The following is a 19,222-nucleotide window of genomic DNA, read 5'->3' as shown; positions in this document are numbered from 1 at the left end:
TCACCATGAAAAGTGTATGCAATATTATTTAATATCACAAAGGAAACACCATATACATAAATTTCTGAGTCATACTAAATATCGAATTACACATACCCATTACATTCACATCAATGTTAAACACACTAAATTCATTACATATACAACATATACCACGAATACTGGCTTAATTTTAATGAAAAATTGACTCATCGTCATATTATCAACTTTAACTATTTCTTGTAGGGAGACCTACAATCTATTTAGTTTTTATTTATTTAATATTTGTAAAAAACGTAAATTTATCACCTTTTTATTGTATAATTTAATTCATACTATAAATCCTTTTTATTACCCATATGTGCAGTAAATTGTTAATGTATATATAAACGTACTATTAAAATCTGTATGTTTCGTTTTTCAATAAAATCCATAGCAGTTTTTAATAGAATCCAAAAAAACATATACACAATGGCTAAATCAGCAAGTCCAGTAAATTCACTATCCACAAACATGGATAAACTATCAGTGAGTGATTCTAAGGATCAAACGAACTTTATATTGCAAATAGTCGAGGAGGATATAAGGTCCGGAAAACATAAAGAGGTTGTAACCAGATTTCCGCCGGAACCGAACGGTTTCCTCCACATAGGTCACGCGAAAAGCATATGCTTGAACTTTGAATTGTCAAAAAGGTTTGGCGGAAGAACCCATTTACGCTTTGACGACACAAACCCATTAACAGAGGAGGTAGAATACATAGAATCTATTAAAAATGACGTGAGATGGTTAGGATACGATTGGGGTGAACACCTCTACTACGCATCAGATTATTTCGACCAACTGTACGAATGGGCAATCGTGCTGATAAAAAAAGGACTAGCATACGTAGATGATCAAAGCGTAGAGGAAATAAGAGCAACAAGAGGCTCACTCACGGAACCAGGAGTAGAGTCGCCGTACAGGAACCGCTCAATCGAAGAAAACCTGGACCTGTTTGAAAAAATGAAAGACGGACACTTCCCAGACGGAAAATGTGTGCTTAGAGCAAAGATAGATATGTCTTCCTCGAACATGAACATGAGAGACCCGATCCTGTACAGAATAATACGCTCAGCACACCCGAACACAGGAGATAAGTGGATAATATACCCAATGTACGACTTCGTGCACGGACAGTCGGACAGCATAGAAGGAATCACACACTCAATATGCACGACGGAGTTTGAACTACACAGACCGCTCTACGAATGGTTCCAGGAGATGCTGGATATTCCGAGAACGAGACAGATCGAGTTTGCAAGGTTAAACCTGAGCTACTGCGTGATGAGTAAAAGGTATAAAGGATAGTTAAACGACCAGGCTACCAGGGTGGTATTACAAATCGCACACAGTTTCACATATTGTCGAGTAGCGATTGAACTACCACGAATAGATAGCACACACATCACGTAGCTAACACGTACACGCGTCAATCTCAAGTTAAGCACCTAAGACTAACAGATTTATAGGCTATTACTGCACCTGGTAAACAATAACATGGTTGCGGGCTGGGATGACCCGAGAATGCCAACAATATCAGGGTTGAGAAGGAGAGGGTGTACACCGGAGTCAATAAGAAACTTCTGCAGCAAGATAGGTCTCGCAAAGAGAAAAAACACAATACAAATAGAACTCTTGGAGAACTGCATAAGGTTAGGACAACAAATACACAAACGAAACATAAGCTGACACTAACAACTTTGATTAGGGACTCACTGAACAAGTGCTCAAAGCGGTTCTTTGCAATTCTTGATCCGCTGTTGGTTGAAATAGAAAACCTCGATGACACGTTTTCAGAGGTGGTGGAAGTGAACGCGGACCCGGACCATAAGCGAAAGGTAAGTGCGCATAACTAGCACCTAGATAGCTACTGCTAGTTATATAAATACATCTTTGGACTCGAGGAGGGGGTAATTGGAGGATGGAGACGGTCATCAGTGTCCCTGACAACAGGAGCACAAAAGGAACATAGAGTCTATCTATTGTTGTGATTGCACAGTGTGAGGAAATGTTAGAGAAACTACCACTATAACTAGAACAAGCAGCATTAACTGGCGATCCCGAGCCACATATTTCCTTGCACTTGTTGAATTGAAAGCCCTACCTATTGCGATACAACCCAAGGATACTTGAGTCACTGGATAATGATTTACTACCAACAAGTGCATTAAGCCGGGATACCAGACGGTCCAAATCACTATCGTAAGTACCTGCAGAGAGTCGTAGAGGCCTTGTACCTTACAAACACAACACACGAGCGAAGACGGTTGAACTTTTGGATATAACCACGGGATCAAACTGTATCATTTTTGGCTTAACGTTTAGTGGTTACCTCAACATCTCCTCAACCTAACATATTATACATATGTATAATAAAGAGTATAGCGAATGTTAAGGGAGGTTCTTCAGTAACTTATAAAACAAAATCGCAATATCGGAGAGGGGTACTTTTGTAATTTAATATGTACGTTGGTTAAACACACCAACCATGGGAAACAAAGCATCTAACATTAAAATTAAACTCAATGATGAGAATTTAACAGAAAATAATAAGGAGTATTCAATTAAAGCCTCCAAAGGAACCGTCGAGGGTTGTGCCAATTTCCGAAAGGTGACCTATCAAATAAGTTATACTGTTGATAAACCTTATAATCTTGTTATCGAGCACAATGACGATAAGAAACCACTTTTTGCTTTTGGCCCCTATTCGAAAGAATATAGAGTTGATGAAGTATATTCTATTTATTCTAAATCACATAAAGAAAGGCCAGTGATAATAGGCTTTCAAACAAAAAAAGATTTATATTACTATCGATATTATGATTTGAAGTATATAAAGGAATCATCTACAATACAAGTAAGTGGTATAGATTACGTCGGTAAAGAAGGATTAACCGAAAGTTTAAAAGCCGAAGATCATATCATTAAAGCTGAGTATACCGTAAAGGGACACTTCCCTGATGGGTATGGGTGTATTTATCTGTCTGACAAGGGAGAGGATGGAAGTGAGTACAAAGTCGAAATAAGATCAACTGTCAAATGTGTGATAAATGTGACAAAAGGTAAATATGGTCAGGATAAAAACATTGTAAAAGTCACTTACAAGATTGTATACTTCGGGGACATAGAGTATAATATATGGGATAACAGTTTCTTCACTTGGTCAAATAAAAACTATTATTTGTATTTTTATACTGGCACACGTGAAAATAAGGGCAGAAATATATACGAATACTACCCCCGAAGTAGTCGTCACACAATCCTTACCGTTGATGCATACTTTTCGTTGATGTTGTTGAATGAGCCCTTTTTTTTAAGATTTATAACGAGAACGAACGAAAATCTTCCTTCTTCATTCGATGAGTTAAACGCAAGAGGTTCAGGATACAACAATAATTACGTTTCATTTACTGAAGATCAATTAAACAATAAGTTGATAGAAGCTTATGATAAAAAATTCAGCAAATTCACATTCTCCACTGATAATAAAGGTGACCAATACATTAGGCACATTACTTCAACCTTTTCAGCAAGAAATCGCCAAACCAAGGGAAAAAAGACCTACAAAAAGGTATTATTTTTAGGTTATAGATCTAAAAACAAAGAGTCTATTTTGTACAACGATTCTTTGTTCACACTGAATCGAAGTCAAGATATATCTACAAAGAGTGCTTTGGGATCTCAACGTTCAGCAAAATCAGGAAGACCCACCAATAAGCCTATAGACAAAGAATTGCTGTCTGATGTCACCAAAAATAAACACGATGGTATAATTGTTTATTACACAGGTACAGGTGATTTGGCACTGATGGTTGATTTTATCACTGACCGCAAGACTAAATACACATACGAACGAGAAGACCTTGAAGGTGAAACGTGGAAGAAGAATACCCTTGAATACGACAGTGATAAGACTCTAGTTAATCTTCTGGAGAGAATAGAATCTGATATCGCAACTAGGATAACCTATAGACTTGAAAAAACAACCAAATATAATAATGACTACGTAAATGTATCAGAAGAAAAACAGGATTCAGGTGGATATACGATTTATAATCATCTACCCACCAAAGCTTCAACACTTAAGAAAACTAAGTTATTATACAATGGTAATACGTTTGAAATAGTCCAAAACAAGAATATAGATAAGGAACAGCACAAACTCCATAAGCTAGGTGACCACACATTTAAAGAGATTAATATGTATGCGATTGATTCCAACAAGGATGACCACCTGATCATGAACCTGAGAGACAACAAAGGTAAATCATACTGCTTACACAGATATGATAGAGAAGGGACTAAATGGAGACAGATATCTCTTCCTGAAGTTTTAGAACTAAATTTGATAAGCAGTGATTTCTTAGGAATGAGGGATATTGAGAGTGAAGAACTTGGTAACCGCATCAACAAGGTCTTAAAGAATTCAGATAACTGTAAAAAACTGTTGCATCATATTTCACACAGTATTAACTCCATTGTTGTATTTCTGGACAATATAAATATTTATGGTAAATCTTCTATAGATCAGTTAACAAAAGATGGAAAGGAGATACCGCCCGTTGATGCTGCAACGAATAGTGTCACTCCAGAGGAAGTTAAAACAGACTTATCATGCTCAAAAATAAACAAATATAAAATTTACAAGCACGACATAACTATTGTGATTACAAAGGCATTGGAGAAAGCACCTTCAATTCAGTTGTACATCCGGTTGTATTCTGATTCCAAGAAGATTATGTTATACGAAGATGACAAAGATCAATCACCAGTGGCGTGTTTAACTCACAATAAGGAATCAAATGAGCTATATGTCTATTTCAAGGACGATGGAACCAAACCTCTTATGGTTTTTTATGATGGGAAGGCTTATGGACCAAATGAGAAAGGCAACAAATGGATCAGGATAAAGGAAATTAACGATTGTAAATCGACTGCCTTAATAACAAAGGAACTAGATCGAATAAGCAAATTTGTAAAAGAAACGAAACCGCAACCACACGGAGGTTCTCAAAATGGTGACCCACCAGGTGCTCCATCTGCTGGTCATGATGTATCGGGGGGACATGTGCCTGTTCAAGAGGACACTAAAGCCCAAGGTAGTGTCACAACTATAAGTCATTCTCAAGGTACCAACTCTCAAATACCTTCTGAAACAGCCACCTCAAAAGATGCTGGAAATCAGGGTAGAGACCACCATCAATCAACTGGTACTCTTCCTGCTTCCAACGGTAATTCTCATATGACACAACCAAGGGGTGATGGAGAAAGAGGAAAAACACCTGTACTGCAATCGCATCAAAATAAAGAATTACAAGGCCAACGATCACAAGAGCATTCTGGTCATAAAAATAACTATGAATCAGATTCACCCAAATCAATGAGTCCATCCGGGGATTCACTGGGGGATGGTGGTGCTTCAGATAGTAGTTCATCTGATATAACAACTTATGCTGCAGCCGGTGGAGGTGGATCCGTAGCCCTAGTTGGCACAGGGGTTGGTGGCTATTTCATATACAGTAAATGCATCAGACCACGACGATTATAGCTCCTGGTGGATATTTGCGAATTTGTCACCTTCTATCCCATGTTACCTCGATTCTCCCCAAAGATGTATATATATTTATTAATAAACATTTATGTTTAAAATAATTTGTAGCTGACGTTCTGTAAACACATTTACGTGGACAGAAAGGATTTTTCGGAAACACCATCTAGTGACTTCTATAGGTTGTACCCAGGTAATGAAGTAAGATTGTTTTACACTTACTGGATTAAGTGTACGAAGGTACTGGTTTATTAATATTAATGCTATTCTAGTTACTATTAGTGATAATAAACACAATTAATAGGAGCAATAAATTATGGCTAATAATACACACTATTAACCATTCACCGAATAACACCAATAACTCTTTATAATAAACACAAAACGATGTTTTAGGTTGTTAAAAACGGAGATGTTGTAGAAAAAATAATATGTGAGTACGATCCAAAAACAAAAGGTGGAAAGCATGAAGATTCAACAAGGAAGGTAAAAGCAACAATACATTGGATGAGTAAACACGATTTATGCCCAGCAACATTCAGATGGTACTCAAGATTATTCACGAAACCAGACCCGAAAGAAGGAACAAAAGGAGAACTGGGATGGTTGGAAAATTTAAACAAAGAATCACTGAAGGTGTATAGGGGATACGTGGAAAAGAAAGCCACAGAACTAAAAGTGGGAGATCCAATACAATTCGAAAGAACAGGATATTTCACAAAGGATCCAGACAGCACAGAATCGGAAAGCGTGTTCAATCTGACGATAACACTCGTGGACGCGTTTGCAAACAAGGAATCCCAGCTGCACAAGGAGACGGAAAAGAAAAAGAGATTAGAAGCAATCGCTGCCAGACAAGCAAAAAAGTGTAACAAATAGAAAAAATGTAGTAAAAATGTATATATATGATGTGTAATGTACAAATTTTCGCAAGTTTGTGTGGCACATTAACAAGTCAGTAAAAATCGTTCAGACTGTAACAATGAGCTTAAAACAAATATCAAACAGGCTCATAAAAAACGTAGGCCTGATCCACAACACAGTGGTCCTGGCAGGATGGCTGTACGTGGAACTGCTGGTACTATACGTCTTCCACAAACACCTGTATAACGGAAAAAAAATAGATTTCAAGACCTTCAATAAAATTAACTTGTGGCGAAACGTGTCACAAGAGTATAAGATAGTAGTACTGGTAAACTCACTCAATCTTCTGTTCCTCCCAGGTGAGTCAAGCACACATTAACGAGGATGTAGATAGCAAAGGGGAGAGGAAGGAGTTCATGTGGCTGCTGTTCAGCCACTCGAAGGCGGCGCTGATGTACTTCGTGGCCTTCAAGCTGCTGGGAGAGGACGCGAACCTCCAGTGGAGCATGATGAACCTGCTGACGTTCAAGCTCCTCAGCCTCGTGGACACGCTCAACAGGTTTAGCAACTTCGTAGAGCAGAAGATTGAGTTTTTGGAATGGCTACACCACATGCGTAAGTGAAGGGCAAATTAGACAGGCTTTACATAAATTATATTGGAGGCAGCTGCCCATAGTTAAACACACCGACTAACTCTTGTTTAGTGTTCATGGTCCTCTATCCCCTCATAACACTATCGGAGATGATGCTGGTGACATCATCATTTAAGTTTCTGAAGCGGTTTGACAGATATAAGCTGTTTCCGTCCCCAATGCCTAATCGTTACAACTTCTACGTTAACCTGCATCACCTGTACAGGCTGTTGCCAGGACCCATGTTCATATACTCAGCAATTTTTTACTTCACCAAATGTAAACACACATAATTTCTCTTGTTTTAAACACTTGGTGATAACCAATTACTTATGTACATATTCATACACACACTTGTATACCTACGTATGTATTACATGTGTATACACACACCTATGTGAATGTATACAATTCGTATATACATTAGCAATATTTAAGAACAAATATATACACACTCGGAGGTCTAAACACAAATGTATGTATGTAACCATATACACATCCAAGTACGCGTTTATATATATTACATTAAAGATATGTTACAAAACCCCGTTACAATGATAGATAAAGCAAGAATGAAGGGCAGAGGGCACTGGCAGCTTAGCCCAGGAAGTTGAACCAGTCGAAATTCTTCAACAATTCCGATTTGTAGCCACCTACGTACGAGTTATCGCGAAAGGAACCAGTCATGTTGCAGTTGTTCAAGCCGCTGGCCATCCCGTAGCCGGTGCTGGCAGGGTTCCTGGTGTGGTTGTAGAGACTCAACCAGTTGAACGAGTCAGGCTTGCTCGAGAACCTCGGAGAGTCCCCCTTCAAGCTGGTCCTCGAGGGCGGCCGGTCGCCCATTAGACTCCCGCACTCACTCGGGTCGCTCTCCTCAATCGTGGTGACCAGGTTCCTGTCGTTGCGCTCCGTGAACTCGAGGTCGAACACCTGCGGCTGGTTAAAGTACCAGTCAAATGCCTTCTTCGTCTCCTCGGACACCTCAGTCTCGGGCTCTTCGTCTTCGTCGACGAGGAACTGGAGGTCGTCGATCATGCCGTCGAACTGCAAGCTCTCGGACTTGCTTCCCAGGTTCAGCGCCTCCAGCTTGTCGAAGAAGGCGTTGCAGAACTGCTGGTCGCCCATGATGCGGCCGATGACCTGGTCGATCAGCGCCTCGTCCTCCGACTTCAGCGAGGCGTTGGAGGTCTGACGCAGCGGGGACTCCGACTCGGACACGCCCGGGCTGAGGCTGTCCTCCGTCGTGCTCAGGCTGTTCTTCAGGGAGTACCTGCTCATGTCGACGTCATGAGGCGATATCCCACATGTGAGTGGGCCGTATTTTAAGAGCTCTGTCCTCGGGGTGTTCAGCGTCGTCTTCGTCTGACTAAGCGACTTCGAGTAGATCCAGTGGGTCGACGTGACGCTGATGGGCTTCTCCCCGGACGGGCGCACGCCCGTAGAGGCTGACCGCGTGACGACAGCAGGCCTTGGGGGCGAGGCCTGATTGATGGAGGCAGACCCTGCCTGGGACTGCGGCTTTGGTGACGAAGTCTCAGGCTTCTTCTCAACGACGACTGTATCCTTGGGCTCATTTTTGGCGATAAGGTGCGTGTTGGTCGCCGCCTGATCTAAGCCCGTGGTTGACTCAGGCTCAGCAATGACGGGGGACAGATCCCCAAGCGGCCCTGCCTTCGTATCGGCGACCGTGTTAAGTCCTTCATTGGTTGTTAGCTTCGTGTCATTTAAGACTGTCTCCGAAGCAACATTGACTGCGTCTTTTGCGTCTGCGAGCTTTACGTGGGTTTCCATGGGAGGAAGCAAGTCACTAAGCTCGTTCGCGGCAGCTTCTCTCTGTTTTGGTGAAGATACGACAGATTCCGGCGATGTGTAGGTCTTCACGCCCTTGACGCTCGCGATCACGTCCCTCAGGCCGCTGCAGAAGTGCGAAGTGCCCTCGCACTTCTGAAACTTTTCGCAAAGCTTCTTTACGCGGCCCTTAATGTTGAAGTCCGATGACTGAACCAAAACCGGCTTGGAAACCACGGATTCCTTGTTCTAAAAACGGGTAAATTCCAATATCTCTGGATCCAACTTACCTTGCTGGCAGTGAGAAGCTCGATCTTGTCCTTTACTGAAGTGTTTTTGATCGGAGTCTTGCTCGCCGGATACAGGCTCTTTGAGTCACCTGTAGCAATCTTCCTGTTATATTCTTTATAAAATTCGTCGAACGATCTAAATCTGAGGGGTTGTGTAGATTTTTTCTGCTCAACCGTTTTCTTGTGTGTTGAGATCATATGCGACGAAGTTTCAATATTCGAGTTAGATCTGTTTAACATTGCGGTTAAAATAAAAAAAATGTTATATGCTAACTGAAATTGGTACGTGTGTTGATATACAAAACTTTATAGATTATGAACAATGGAGTGCAACACCAGCCTTCCAACGAGATCTAGGGCGATAGGTATGTAGTGTGATACCAACAAATTACTACACCATAAATTGGGCTACATAACTGTCAAAACCAATACTGTGCACGAATTTCCTTTTTTTCAGCGCCTTGTTGAACCTTTTGATTTTTCCGAGGCAGGCCAAGGGCATCATATCATTGTATCCTATGGGCATTACACATTTGAGTTTTTCGTATTTTTCTACCACCGAGGGCTTCAGTAGTTTTCTTATACCCCTGAACCAGGGGTGTTTTAGTGCTTCCTTCGCAGTTATCCTTTCCTCCGGCAGGAACCTCAGCATCCTCACCATCAGATCCAGGCCGAGCTCGCTGATGAGCGGCCTTCCAAAGTGATCCGTGAACACCTTCCTCAGACTGTCGTAAGGGTCTCTCTGAATGTGCGGTATGCTCGTCTGCAGGTTTCCATGAGTCTACTTACTTACCGACAGGTACTTCAGCTTTTCCGACAACCTATCCACTTCTGAGATCGGCGAGCACCCAACCGTGCAGATGATCCTCATTAGCACGCTGAACTCCGTCCTCCCTCTGAACACGGGCTTCCCGATCAGGCATTCAGCTACATTAATCATCAGCTACGTCAGTATCCCCGTGTTTGTTAGTCATTTACCTAATATCTACCCTGAATAGTCACTAACTAGTCAATACGCATATAGTTATTACAAAAACTAACCAACAGTGACCGCCGTTGACCATATATCAACTGCCGTCGTGTACTTGCAGTCACCTAGAAGCAGTTCTGGAGGCCTATAGAGCAGAGTGACTACCTCCTCAGTCATATTTGCAACATATCTCGGCGGGACTATAGTGGAAAGGCCCAGATCAGCTATCTTCACTTGCCTATTCATATTGTTAATAGATGTTACACACTAGATCGTGTTAACACATAAGGTAACTGCCCTTAAAGAACATGATTGTAACTGGTATGGTCATATCCTATGAGTTAGTCCTACCTAATTACCAAAATATAATTAACTAATATTAAATATTAGTGGTATTTATACCATCTAGACGGCGATTTTCTAGTTGCAAACGAGTCTTCACCAACCTCACTCTTCTTGAGTAATATGTTTTGGGGCTTTATGTCTCTGTGTATTATTCTGTTTGAGTGTAAAAAGGACAGCCCTTGCAACAACTGATACATGATGACCTTTGCAAGGTCTTCATCCAATGCCGGAAGCGGTATTTTATCCTTGAGGTTGGTCTTATTGTTCAGTTTATCGTTAATATATACGTTTTGTGAGTACGTCAGCAGGTCATATATCTTACAATCGTCAGAGTTTGCGTGGTTTAGAGCGCATTGGATCAAATCCATGTGATGCGGCTTGTAAGCTTCCGAATTTTCTTTGACAAAATGACTCAGGTCCATGTCACAAAGCTCAAAAATAAGGTAGAAAACAATGCACGTTTCAGAGTGATTGTTCGTAGACTCGACTGTCGAGCAGTAGTCGAATAGTTTGACAATATTAACATGATGTCTTTTTAGCGATCTAAGGGCGTGCAGCTCCTTTATTGTGTTCTGCTCAAGCCCAAAGATGCTATCGACGGGAAAATGGGCTTGGCGCACCCTTTTCACTGCAAACAATTTCGATGGATCGCTCTTGGGGTGACACAGGTGGACATCGCCATAAACTCCTTTCCCTAATAACTTAACAAACTTCATAGATTCAGTTATGTTGGCTGGTTTATGGATACCCTCTGGCCTTATCCATTTAGGGTCATAGTAATTATCACTACTGGTAGAATCACCAAATATAGAGGATGACTCATCGCTTGCATCAGAAAACGAATCACTATCTACTTCTTTAGGTTGACTAGTTGAGTTTTCATTGGTCAACGTATTATCCAATGCCAGATTTTCGGCAGATACCGGTATATTATTTGCTTCTTTTTTATCCATACTGTAAGAGAATCCCATATAAATATTGGCTTTTATTTAGAATCTAATTAATACCAAATTAATTTTTAATACAGTTTATTAATTAACACACTCATTTATTAATTTACACATTTAGACAAAAAATGGGCATATGAGTATTAATTTGAGGGAAAGTTAACAAACAAAATTTAAATCCACTTGAAAAAATAATTAACGATAAATATAGAGTGGATAAAGGAAAAATCGATAATATTTATTATAATATATTCCCCATCTTAAGATGTCATTACAGGAAGTACACATTTAAAGTAAATTATGGAGAATCAAAACACCAGAAGAGGTAAATTTATTGTATTTGAGGGTATAGATAGGTTAGCTCATAAAGAAGAATAAATTTATAGATCCGGCAAATCTACACAAATCAAGTTGTTATCGCAAAAACTTGTTGAAGAAAACATCAAAAACCAAATAATAACATTTCCAAGTGAGTATTAAGTTTTTAACTATATATGTTGTTTTAGATAAAGGAACTCCAATAGGAAGAATATTAGGAGACTATCTCAAAAGTAGAGACGAAAACATACCTAAACAAGCTCTGCATCTCTTGTTTTCTGCAAACAGATGGGAAGAAATGTAAAATACAAACGATTAACGCTTTATTTAAATTTAGGAACAACATTAAGCAAGTACTAGAATCTGGCACACATGTTATAACCGATCGATACGCCTACTCAGGAATCTCATATTCAGTAGGAGCAGAAGTATGGTTACACATAAATACAATTATATATGAATCAACACATTAGGGTTTAAACTTCGATTGGTGCACAATCCCAGATAAGGGTCTAATACAACCTGACGTCGTGTTTTATATGGACATAGAACCGGAACAAACAACATCAAGAGGGGATTTTGGTAATGAATAATCATATATATGCGATGCGTAGGAGTTGAAATTTATGAAAACATAGAACACCTAAGAAGTGTACATCAAGCTTTCAAAAAGTTCACACACCTGCCCTATTGGAACAATATACAAGCATTTGGAGACCAAAACGTATAATACATATATATACTCTATAAATAAAATAATTATAATAAAATATAGGCTATCCACGAAAAAATATACTCAATAGCCAGAACTGTGATCGAAAGAAAAGATGAGGGCCTAAAAAGCCTTAGCTTCCAAGCCTAGCCGATTCAATCAAATCATTTCCCAAATGTATATTAAGTTAATGTGTACTATAATCTAAATATATGTGAAAGATACCCACACCCAATACGCAGTGTTTAGATTCACAAATAGTGGTAGTTATTCTTGTATTTTAGTTGTATCTATATTTTAACTGTAATCGCACATAAAACAAAAAAACAAAATATAGTAATCGGGCTTTGTAATAAGGATTTATTGTAGATTTTAACCATAGATTAAAATATTGAAAAAATTAACAGCCATATGATAAGAACCTGTGATAAACAGAAAAAAATAATATGTCATCACAGTTTAACTTAACGCAGCCATTATTCGGAACAACAAACACCAATTTGGCTGGAACCAGTTCTAACACGCTTGCAACCGGCCTCAATAGCCAGGAAGCATTCCAGAACACACAAATAACAAATTTCCAGCCTCTACAAAATGTAGATTCAGCAATTACAATACTCCACCTAACAACCCTGATACCGCAATGGAAAGGACATTTCGATATCATAGAGAAAATGATACTTTCTCTGGACCAGTCGATAACGAGCGTGGAAGAAGTAATCGCACAAATGGACTCAAACCTGTACATTTTCCTGGGCACATACAGCCTCACGAAGGGGATGTTGAATAACATAACAATCCACCAGATCATTTTCTTCAAGGAAGTTAACGATATGCTGGCCCACCATCACGTTCAAAACTGGTTAACAGTGAGAGCGAGAAGACAGTGTGAATCAGCAGTGAAAAAAGAACAAGAAAATGAAGGAAATAACCACCAAGTGCCAAATAACCTGTCGGTGGAACTGTCGAAAAAGATGGTTGAAATGGTAAGGAAGCTAATAGATAAGATAAATGACGTAAACGAAGAAGTTAAAACCCTGATGGAATTGGACCTGCTTCAAGTGCCAAATTACATAAACTCAGTGGTGGAAAGCAGTAAGACCAGGATCATCAAAATATCTGAGAAGCTAACAGACCTGCTGAACGACATAGACTATCGCAAAAATTCAACAAGGATCACAGATCCACCATTAGCACTAAGGGAAACGGCTATCATGAATGGAAAAGACAAAAAAGATTCTAAAAATACCAATAAAAATGGGTATGAGTTGATTCTGGGTAATCCAGTGAAGATATTGACTTCACCAGGAAATCAGAGCGAGTTGAGGAAGAGGTTCATGGACGCATTGGGAATTAAGCAGAAGAGGGTCACGATCGTGTCAGAAATGAACCAGGTGAAGATGCAAATAAGATACCTAAGAAAGTTCAACACATCTTACGACGATAAACAGCTACCTTCTCTCAAGGATAAGGGAATCAACATAACTGACATCCTGGGTCCAATGCAGCAGAATCAAACAATGCTTACTCAGGGAGCAAGGCCTACAGATTTGACGGGGACCACAATGGGCAGCCTTTTACCATCTGGAGGGGGCACCGGTATCTTTGGTGCAACTACGGGTACCGGTACGAGTAACTTGTTCGGCTCAACTACCTCAGGATTTGGTACTACTGGTGCTACTACTGGCAGTTCCAACTTGTTTGGTACTACGGGCACTGGTACTAGTAACTTATTTGGCACTGGTGCTGGTACTACCACAGGTACTAGTAATTTGTTTGGAACGACTTCTGGCACTACTACGGGTACTAGTAATCTTTTCGGTGGTACTACAACTGGTGCCAGTAACCTATTTGGAAGCACAACTGGTACTACGACTGGAACTAGTAATTTGTTTGGTAGCACACCTGGTACGACTACTGGTACTAGTGGTTTGTTTGGAACCACACCTACTACCACTGGTACAACTGGCACTAGTAACTTGTTTGGAACTACTAGTGGAACCACTGGTTTATTTGGTACTACTAGCACAACACCGACGACTCAATTTGGATCTACGACTACAGGATTTGGAGCGAGTACATTTGGAGCACCTTCACAAACGACAACTGGAAGTACTTTTGGTGGTGGAAGTACCTCAGGATTTGGTACTACTGGTGCTACTACTGGCAGTTCCAACTTGTTTGGTACTACGGGCACTGGTACTAGTAACTTATTTGGCACTGGTGCTGGTACTACCACAGGTACTAGTAATTTGTTTGGAACGACTTCTGGCACTACTACGGGTACTAGTAACCTTTTCGGTGGTACTACAACTGGTGCCAGTAACCTATTTGGAAGCACAACTGGTACTACGACTGGAACTAGTAATTTGTTTGGTAGCACTCCTGGTACGACTACTGGTACTAGTGGTTTGTTTGGAACCACACCTACTACCACTGGTACAACTGGCACTAGTAACTTGTTTGGAACTACTAGTGGAACCACTGGTTTATTTGGTACTACTAGCACAACACCGACGACTCAATTTGGATCTACGACTACAGGATTTGGAGCGAGTACATTTGGAGCACCTTCACAAACGACAACTGGAAGTACTTTTGGTGGTGGAAGTACCTCAGGATTTGGTACTACTGGTGCTACTACTGGCAGTTCCAACTTGTTTGGTACTACGGGCACTGGTACTAGTAACTTATTTGGCACTGGTGCTGGTACTACCACAGGTACTAGTAATTTGTTTGGAACGACTTCTGGCACTACTACGGGTACTAGTAACCTTTTCGGTGGTACTACAACTGGTGCCAGTAACCTATTTGGAAGCACAACTGGTACTACGACTGGAACTAGTAATTTGTTTGGTAGCACTCCTGGTACGACTACTGGTACTAGTGGTTTGTTTGGAACCACACCTACTACCACTGGTACAACTGGCACTAGTAACTTGTTTGGAACTACTAGTGGAACCACTGGTTTATTTGGTACTACTAGCACAACACCGACGACTCAATTTGGATCTACGACTACAGGATTTGGAGCGAGTACATTTGGAGCACCTTCACAAACGACAACTGGAAGTACTTTTGGTGGTGGAAGTACCTCAGGATTTGGTACTACTGGTGCTACTACTGGCAGTTCCAACTTGTTTGGTACTACGGGCACTGGTACTAGTAACTTATTTGGCACTGGTGCTGGTACTACCACAGGTACTAGTAATTTGTTTGGAACGACTTCTGGCACTACTACGGGTACTAGTAACCTTTTCGGTGGTACTTCAACTGGTGCCAGTAACCTGTTTGGTGGCACTAATACCGGCCCCATGAATCAGTTTGGAGCGATGAATGCACCAGGGACTACTAACATGTTTGGCGGCAATCCCACGGGTTCTACCAGCCTATTCGGTGCCTCAAACCCAGGTTCCAACAGCCTGTTTGGCCCCGTCAAGAACACAACTACCGATTCCAACTTTTTCGGAAAAGGTTCAACCTCGTCGTCTAGTTTGTTCGGGTCAAACACGAAGCAGAAGGTCCCGGGGACTGATATTACCGTGTACCAACCACCCGGGAACTTCGGTGGCTTCAACCAGACGCAAAAGTAGCAGCCTTAATATTCATTTAATCCTGAACACACATTCCTATTTATCCGAATCTATCAATTTCCTATAATAGTTATTTCATACTCATCCTCTGTAGCACACATATGCTTTCACAGCCCTTGGGGTTGATATTATGCTTCCTGAAACACAGATACTAAACAATCAAGATAAATAATTACATAAAATAATAATTTTATGGTTTCTGATACAGTTATAGTGCTACTAGGCTTAAATCAACACCTATGATAGGAAGCAGCCACTGACAGCAAGTAGGACACATACAACAACTGGTATACATACTAGCCAGTAAACATAACACAAATGATGTGATTACATTAGGCAACTAAAACACAGGCGCCGCCTGCCTCCTTGATCTTCTTCTCAGCAGTCTTGCTGAAGAGGCGGGCCTTGACGACCAGGGGCTTTGGAGGCATTTTACCAGTGCCGAGAACCTTGAAACATCCCAACTTCATGACGTCGAGGACGGGAGCCTTGCCCGGGTTCGCTTCACACTCCTTGCGAGTCTCCTCGGGGACAAGGTCCCACAGCTTATTCACGTTCACAGTTCGCATATAGTACTGGTTCTTCATCTTGTGGAAGTGCCTCATACCGACCTAATTAATACGTTAGTCGAAAAGATTCTAAGTTGAGAATAAGATTAACTTACCTTTCCGAAATAACCTGGGTGGAATTTATCAAACAGGATTCTATGGTGACTGTCGCCTCCGGCCTTACCACGACCGCCAGGATGCTTCCTGTGCTTCCCAATTCTTCCGTGGCCTGCGGAAACGTGGCCTCTGAGCTTGCGGCATTTCTTAAATCTGGTAGTCATCTCAAAAAGTCCCACAAAAGAAAAAGAGCGAAATCTGAGCTATTTACGATAATATTTAATCTAAGAGTTTGAAAAATGCACCAAGTGAATTACTTTACAGATATTCTGAGAAAATATCTTAATTTCCTGTGAATTCGATCTGCCTCCCCATGTGAGCCAACACCCGATACGAAAGTGAGGAATAAGAAATGTGTAAGCGCAATTTAGTATAAAATAACATTAATTTTACTTTAACAGTGTAATCAAAGCGCCGTCTGACCCATCTAGTGAGTAAGGGCCGATATACGCGTGGAAGGTCAGTCGAACTCGTTTTCTGCAAAGTTTTTGTGAAACTGGCGAACCAACCTCTCTGGCCCATCAGCTGCTTGCTCCTCTCGCTGCTGAGCCTTTGACATTCTGCGATTCTGTGCCCCAACGCTCCGCAGAAGGCACACCCTATGAGTCCTCCAATTTCCTATACAGGCTTTACTCATCTCAAAACTCACCCTCAGAGTGTCCGCGCCGACGTGTATTCCCTTCAAAAACTCCGGAATCTCCTGGTTTGACTCGATTAGAATCGACTTGATGTTCTTGAGCGCGCCTTCCTCCTCGGTTCCGTCCAGAAGGGTGGTCGCAAAGCCCGTCCGGTCCCCGCGCCCTGTGCGCCCTATCCTGTGCACGTAGTTTTCTATGTCGCGGGGGAGGTCGAAGTTGATGACGTGCTTGACGCCCGAGAAGTCCAGGCCCTTGGAGGCAACGTCCGTCCCCACCAGCACGTCCCTTTCACCGTCCCTGAACCTCTTCACTGAGCTGCGCCTCTCCTCCTGACTCAGGCCCCCGTGTATCGCCGCCACGTCCACGCCCTTCAGGAGCAGGTACTCGTGGACCATGTCCACGTCGGCCTTGTTTTCGCAGAAAATGAGCACCGGCGGCGGCGTGCTCTGCAGACTCTGGAGGACGTTCTTCAGCTTCTGCTCCTTCGGGACCCTCAGAACTCGCTGCTTCACGTTCTTCGAGGCCGAGCCTGACACGCCCACGTTAACCACGATGGGCATCACCAGCGATGACCTGGCGAACTCCTGCAGCTTCTTGGGCATGGTGGCTGAGAACAGGAGCGTCTGGCGCTGGGCGCTCATGTGGTTGAACACGGTCCCGATCTCCTCGTCGAAGCCCAGGTCGATGAGCCCGTCGGCCTCGTCAAAGCACAGGTAGCGGCACTGCGCCAGGTTGAGCGTCCCCTTGCTCACGAGGTCACTCAGCCTCCCCGGCGTGGCGACCACCATGTGCACTCCGTCCCTAAGAGCGTCCTTTTGACGCCAGATATCACTGCCCCCGATCACACACAGACACTCGAGCGATGGTCCCCCGTGCTTGTGCACATGCCGAGCGAAGTATTTTACGACTTCCGTGATCTGGGAGGCGAGTTCTCGGGACGGACACACGACAAGTCCGAAGGGGCCCTCGAAGGCCTTGAGGGGCAGCCTCAGTTCCATTTCCCAGGCCTGCATGACCATGGGAATCACGAAAACGATCGTCTTGCCACTGCCTAAATCACGCTATATATTCCGCGGAATTATTTAAGGCACGTATTCATTACATATGCAATATTATACTCGTCCTACCTGTGGAGGAGATGCCTATAACATCGCGGCCAAGCAGCGCCGCAGGGAGCGCCTGCATCTGTATATTCGTCGGCTCAAGTATTCTCTTGTCGTTCAGAGCCCTCATAATTGCACTGGGCAGTTTCATGTGATCAAATTTCACAATGGGAGGCGGGACGTCGGAGCCACTCACGTCAATGAACAAAACGTCCCTAACAACATTCAAAACCGACTCGGGAATATTTCTGTAACAAGAAGGGATAGTGTAAATGGATTCTATGGACTTTTCATAGACAACTCCCTGCGAGCGTTGCTTTACGGGCACCAAACTGAAATTTATAAAGCCTGCAACCTAAATATACATATATAAGAGAAATAATAGGGGAAAACAAACGTCATTGATGATGTTTTTCTCTTGCTCTTCTATTCGCTCAACTGCATTCGATTTTTGTTCAGAAAATGAGTTTCCTACAGCGCTTCGCGCAAGGGGATTTCCTCCTCCTCCTCCTTGGACTCGCTCCTCTTCTCCTTCTTTATATTCTTCTTCACGTTTTTCACCAAAGAGTTTGTCATCTTTTTCGCCTTTTTCAACTGGATGGATAACCAGGTTTTTGCTCCGGCAGTTGCCAGTCGAGCCTGCAGTCCCATAATTTACAAATTTGCCGCTGTTTACTGATAATCTCCTCTTTTTAAAGGGTATGTATTCTAAAGCATTGCCTTGTTCACCAGAATTTCCATTTTCAGATTTTTCTGATGATTCCACAGTATGCATTAAACACCAACTA

The 19,222-nt window shown here is 41.9% G+C and overlaps 7 protein-coding genes across 7 annotated transcripts; 3 read left to right on the top strand and 4 right to left on the bottom strand.

The window, feature by feature from the left end:
• Positions 1–450: 450 nt before the first annotated feature.
• Positions 451–7,358, top strand: TOT_020000303 (glutaminyl-tRNA synthetase; the record flags this gene model as incomplete). Its single annotated transcript, XM_009692042.1, has 8 exons — positions 451–1,316; positions 1,491–1,673; positions 1,730–1,859; positions 5,681–5,809; positions 5,966–6,351; positions 6,578–6,792; positions 6,824–7,048; positions 7,138–7,358. 8 exons carry the CDS (start codon positions 451–453, stop codon positions 7,356–7,358), a joined length of 2,355 nt encoding a protein of 784 aa, XP_009690337.1.
• A 304-nt stretch (positions 7,359–7,662) lies between these two features.
• On the bottom strand, positions 7,663–9,383 carry TOT_020000302 (conserved hypothetical protein; the record flags this gene model as incomplete). Its single annotated transcript, XM_009692041.1, has 3 exons — positions 7,663–8,317; positions 8,693–9,102; positions 9,144–9,383. 3 exons carry the CDS (start codon positions 9,381–9,383, stop codon positions 7,663–7,665), a joined length of 1,305 nt encoding a protein of 434 aa, XP_009690336.1.
• Positions 9,384–9,534: 151 nt separating this feature from the next.
• On the bottom strand, positions 9,535–11,429 carry TOT_020000301 (cyclin-dependent protein kinase PHO85 homologue; the record flags this gene model as incomplete). The annotated part of the gene is given in 4 exon segments (XM_009692040.1): positions 9,535–9,924; positions 9,937–10,070; positions 10,185–10,351; positions 10,516–11,429. 4 exon segments carry the CDS (start codon positions 11,427–11,429, stop codon positions 9,535–9,537), a joined length of 1,605 nt encoding a protein of 534 aa, XP_009690335.1.
• Positions 11,430–11,705: 276 nt separating this feature from the next.
• TOT_020000300 (thymidylate kinase) lies at positions 11,706–12,453 on the top strand (the record flags this gene model as incomplete). Its single annotated transcript, XM_009692039.1, has 6 exons — positions 11,706–11,761; positions 11,792–11,874; positions 11,912–12,023; positions 12,061–12,151; positions 12,197–12,305; positions 12,338–12,453. 6 exons carry the CDS (start codon positions 11,706–11,708, stop codon positions 12,451–12,453), a joined length of 567 nt encoding a protein of 188 aa, XP_009690334.1.
• Positions 12,454–12,881: 428 nt separating this feature from the next.
• On the top strand, positions 12,882–16,028 carry TOT_020000299 (predicted protein; the record flags this gene model as incomplete). The annotated part of the gene is made up of 1 exon (XM_009692038.1): positions 12,882–16,028. One exon carries the CDS (start codon positions 12,882–12,884, stop codon positions 16,026–16,028), a length of 3,147 nt encoding a protein of 1,048 aa, XP_009690333.1.
• Positions 16,029–16,360: 332 nt separating this feature from the next.
• TOT_020000298 (60S ribosomal protein L27a) lies at positions 16,361–16,857 on the bottom strand (the record flags this gene model as incomplete). The annotated part of the gene is made up of 2 exons (XM_009692037.1): positions 16,361–16,639; positions 16,693–16,857. The coding sequence occupies 2 exons, from the start codon at positions 16,855–16,857 to the stop codon at positions 16,361–16,363; spliced, it is 444 nt and encodes a 147-aa protein (XP_009690332.1).
• Positions 16,858–17,153: 296 nt separating this feature from the next.
• TOT_020000297 (helicase) lies at positions 17,154–19,209 on the bottom strand (the record flags this gene model as incomplete). The annotated part of the gene is made up of 3 exons (XM_009692036.1): positions 17,154–18,382; positions 18,450–18,789; positions 18,832–19,209. The coding sequence occupies 3 exons, from the start codon at positions 19,207–19,209 to the stop codon at positions 17,154–17,156; spliced, it is 1,947 nt and encodes a 648-aa protein (XP_009690331.1).
• Between the last annotated feature and the right edge of the window lie 13 nt (positions 19,210–19,222).

The sequence above is a fragment of the Theileria orientalis genome, chromosome 2 (assembly GCF_000740895.1).
Source record: "Theileria orientalis strain Shintoku DNA, chromosome 2, complete genome".
NCBI lineage: Eukaryota > Apicomplexa > Aconoidasida > Piroplasmida > Theileriidae > Theileria > Theileria orientalis.
This window is presented reverse-complemented; position numbering and strand designations above follow the sequence as displayed.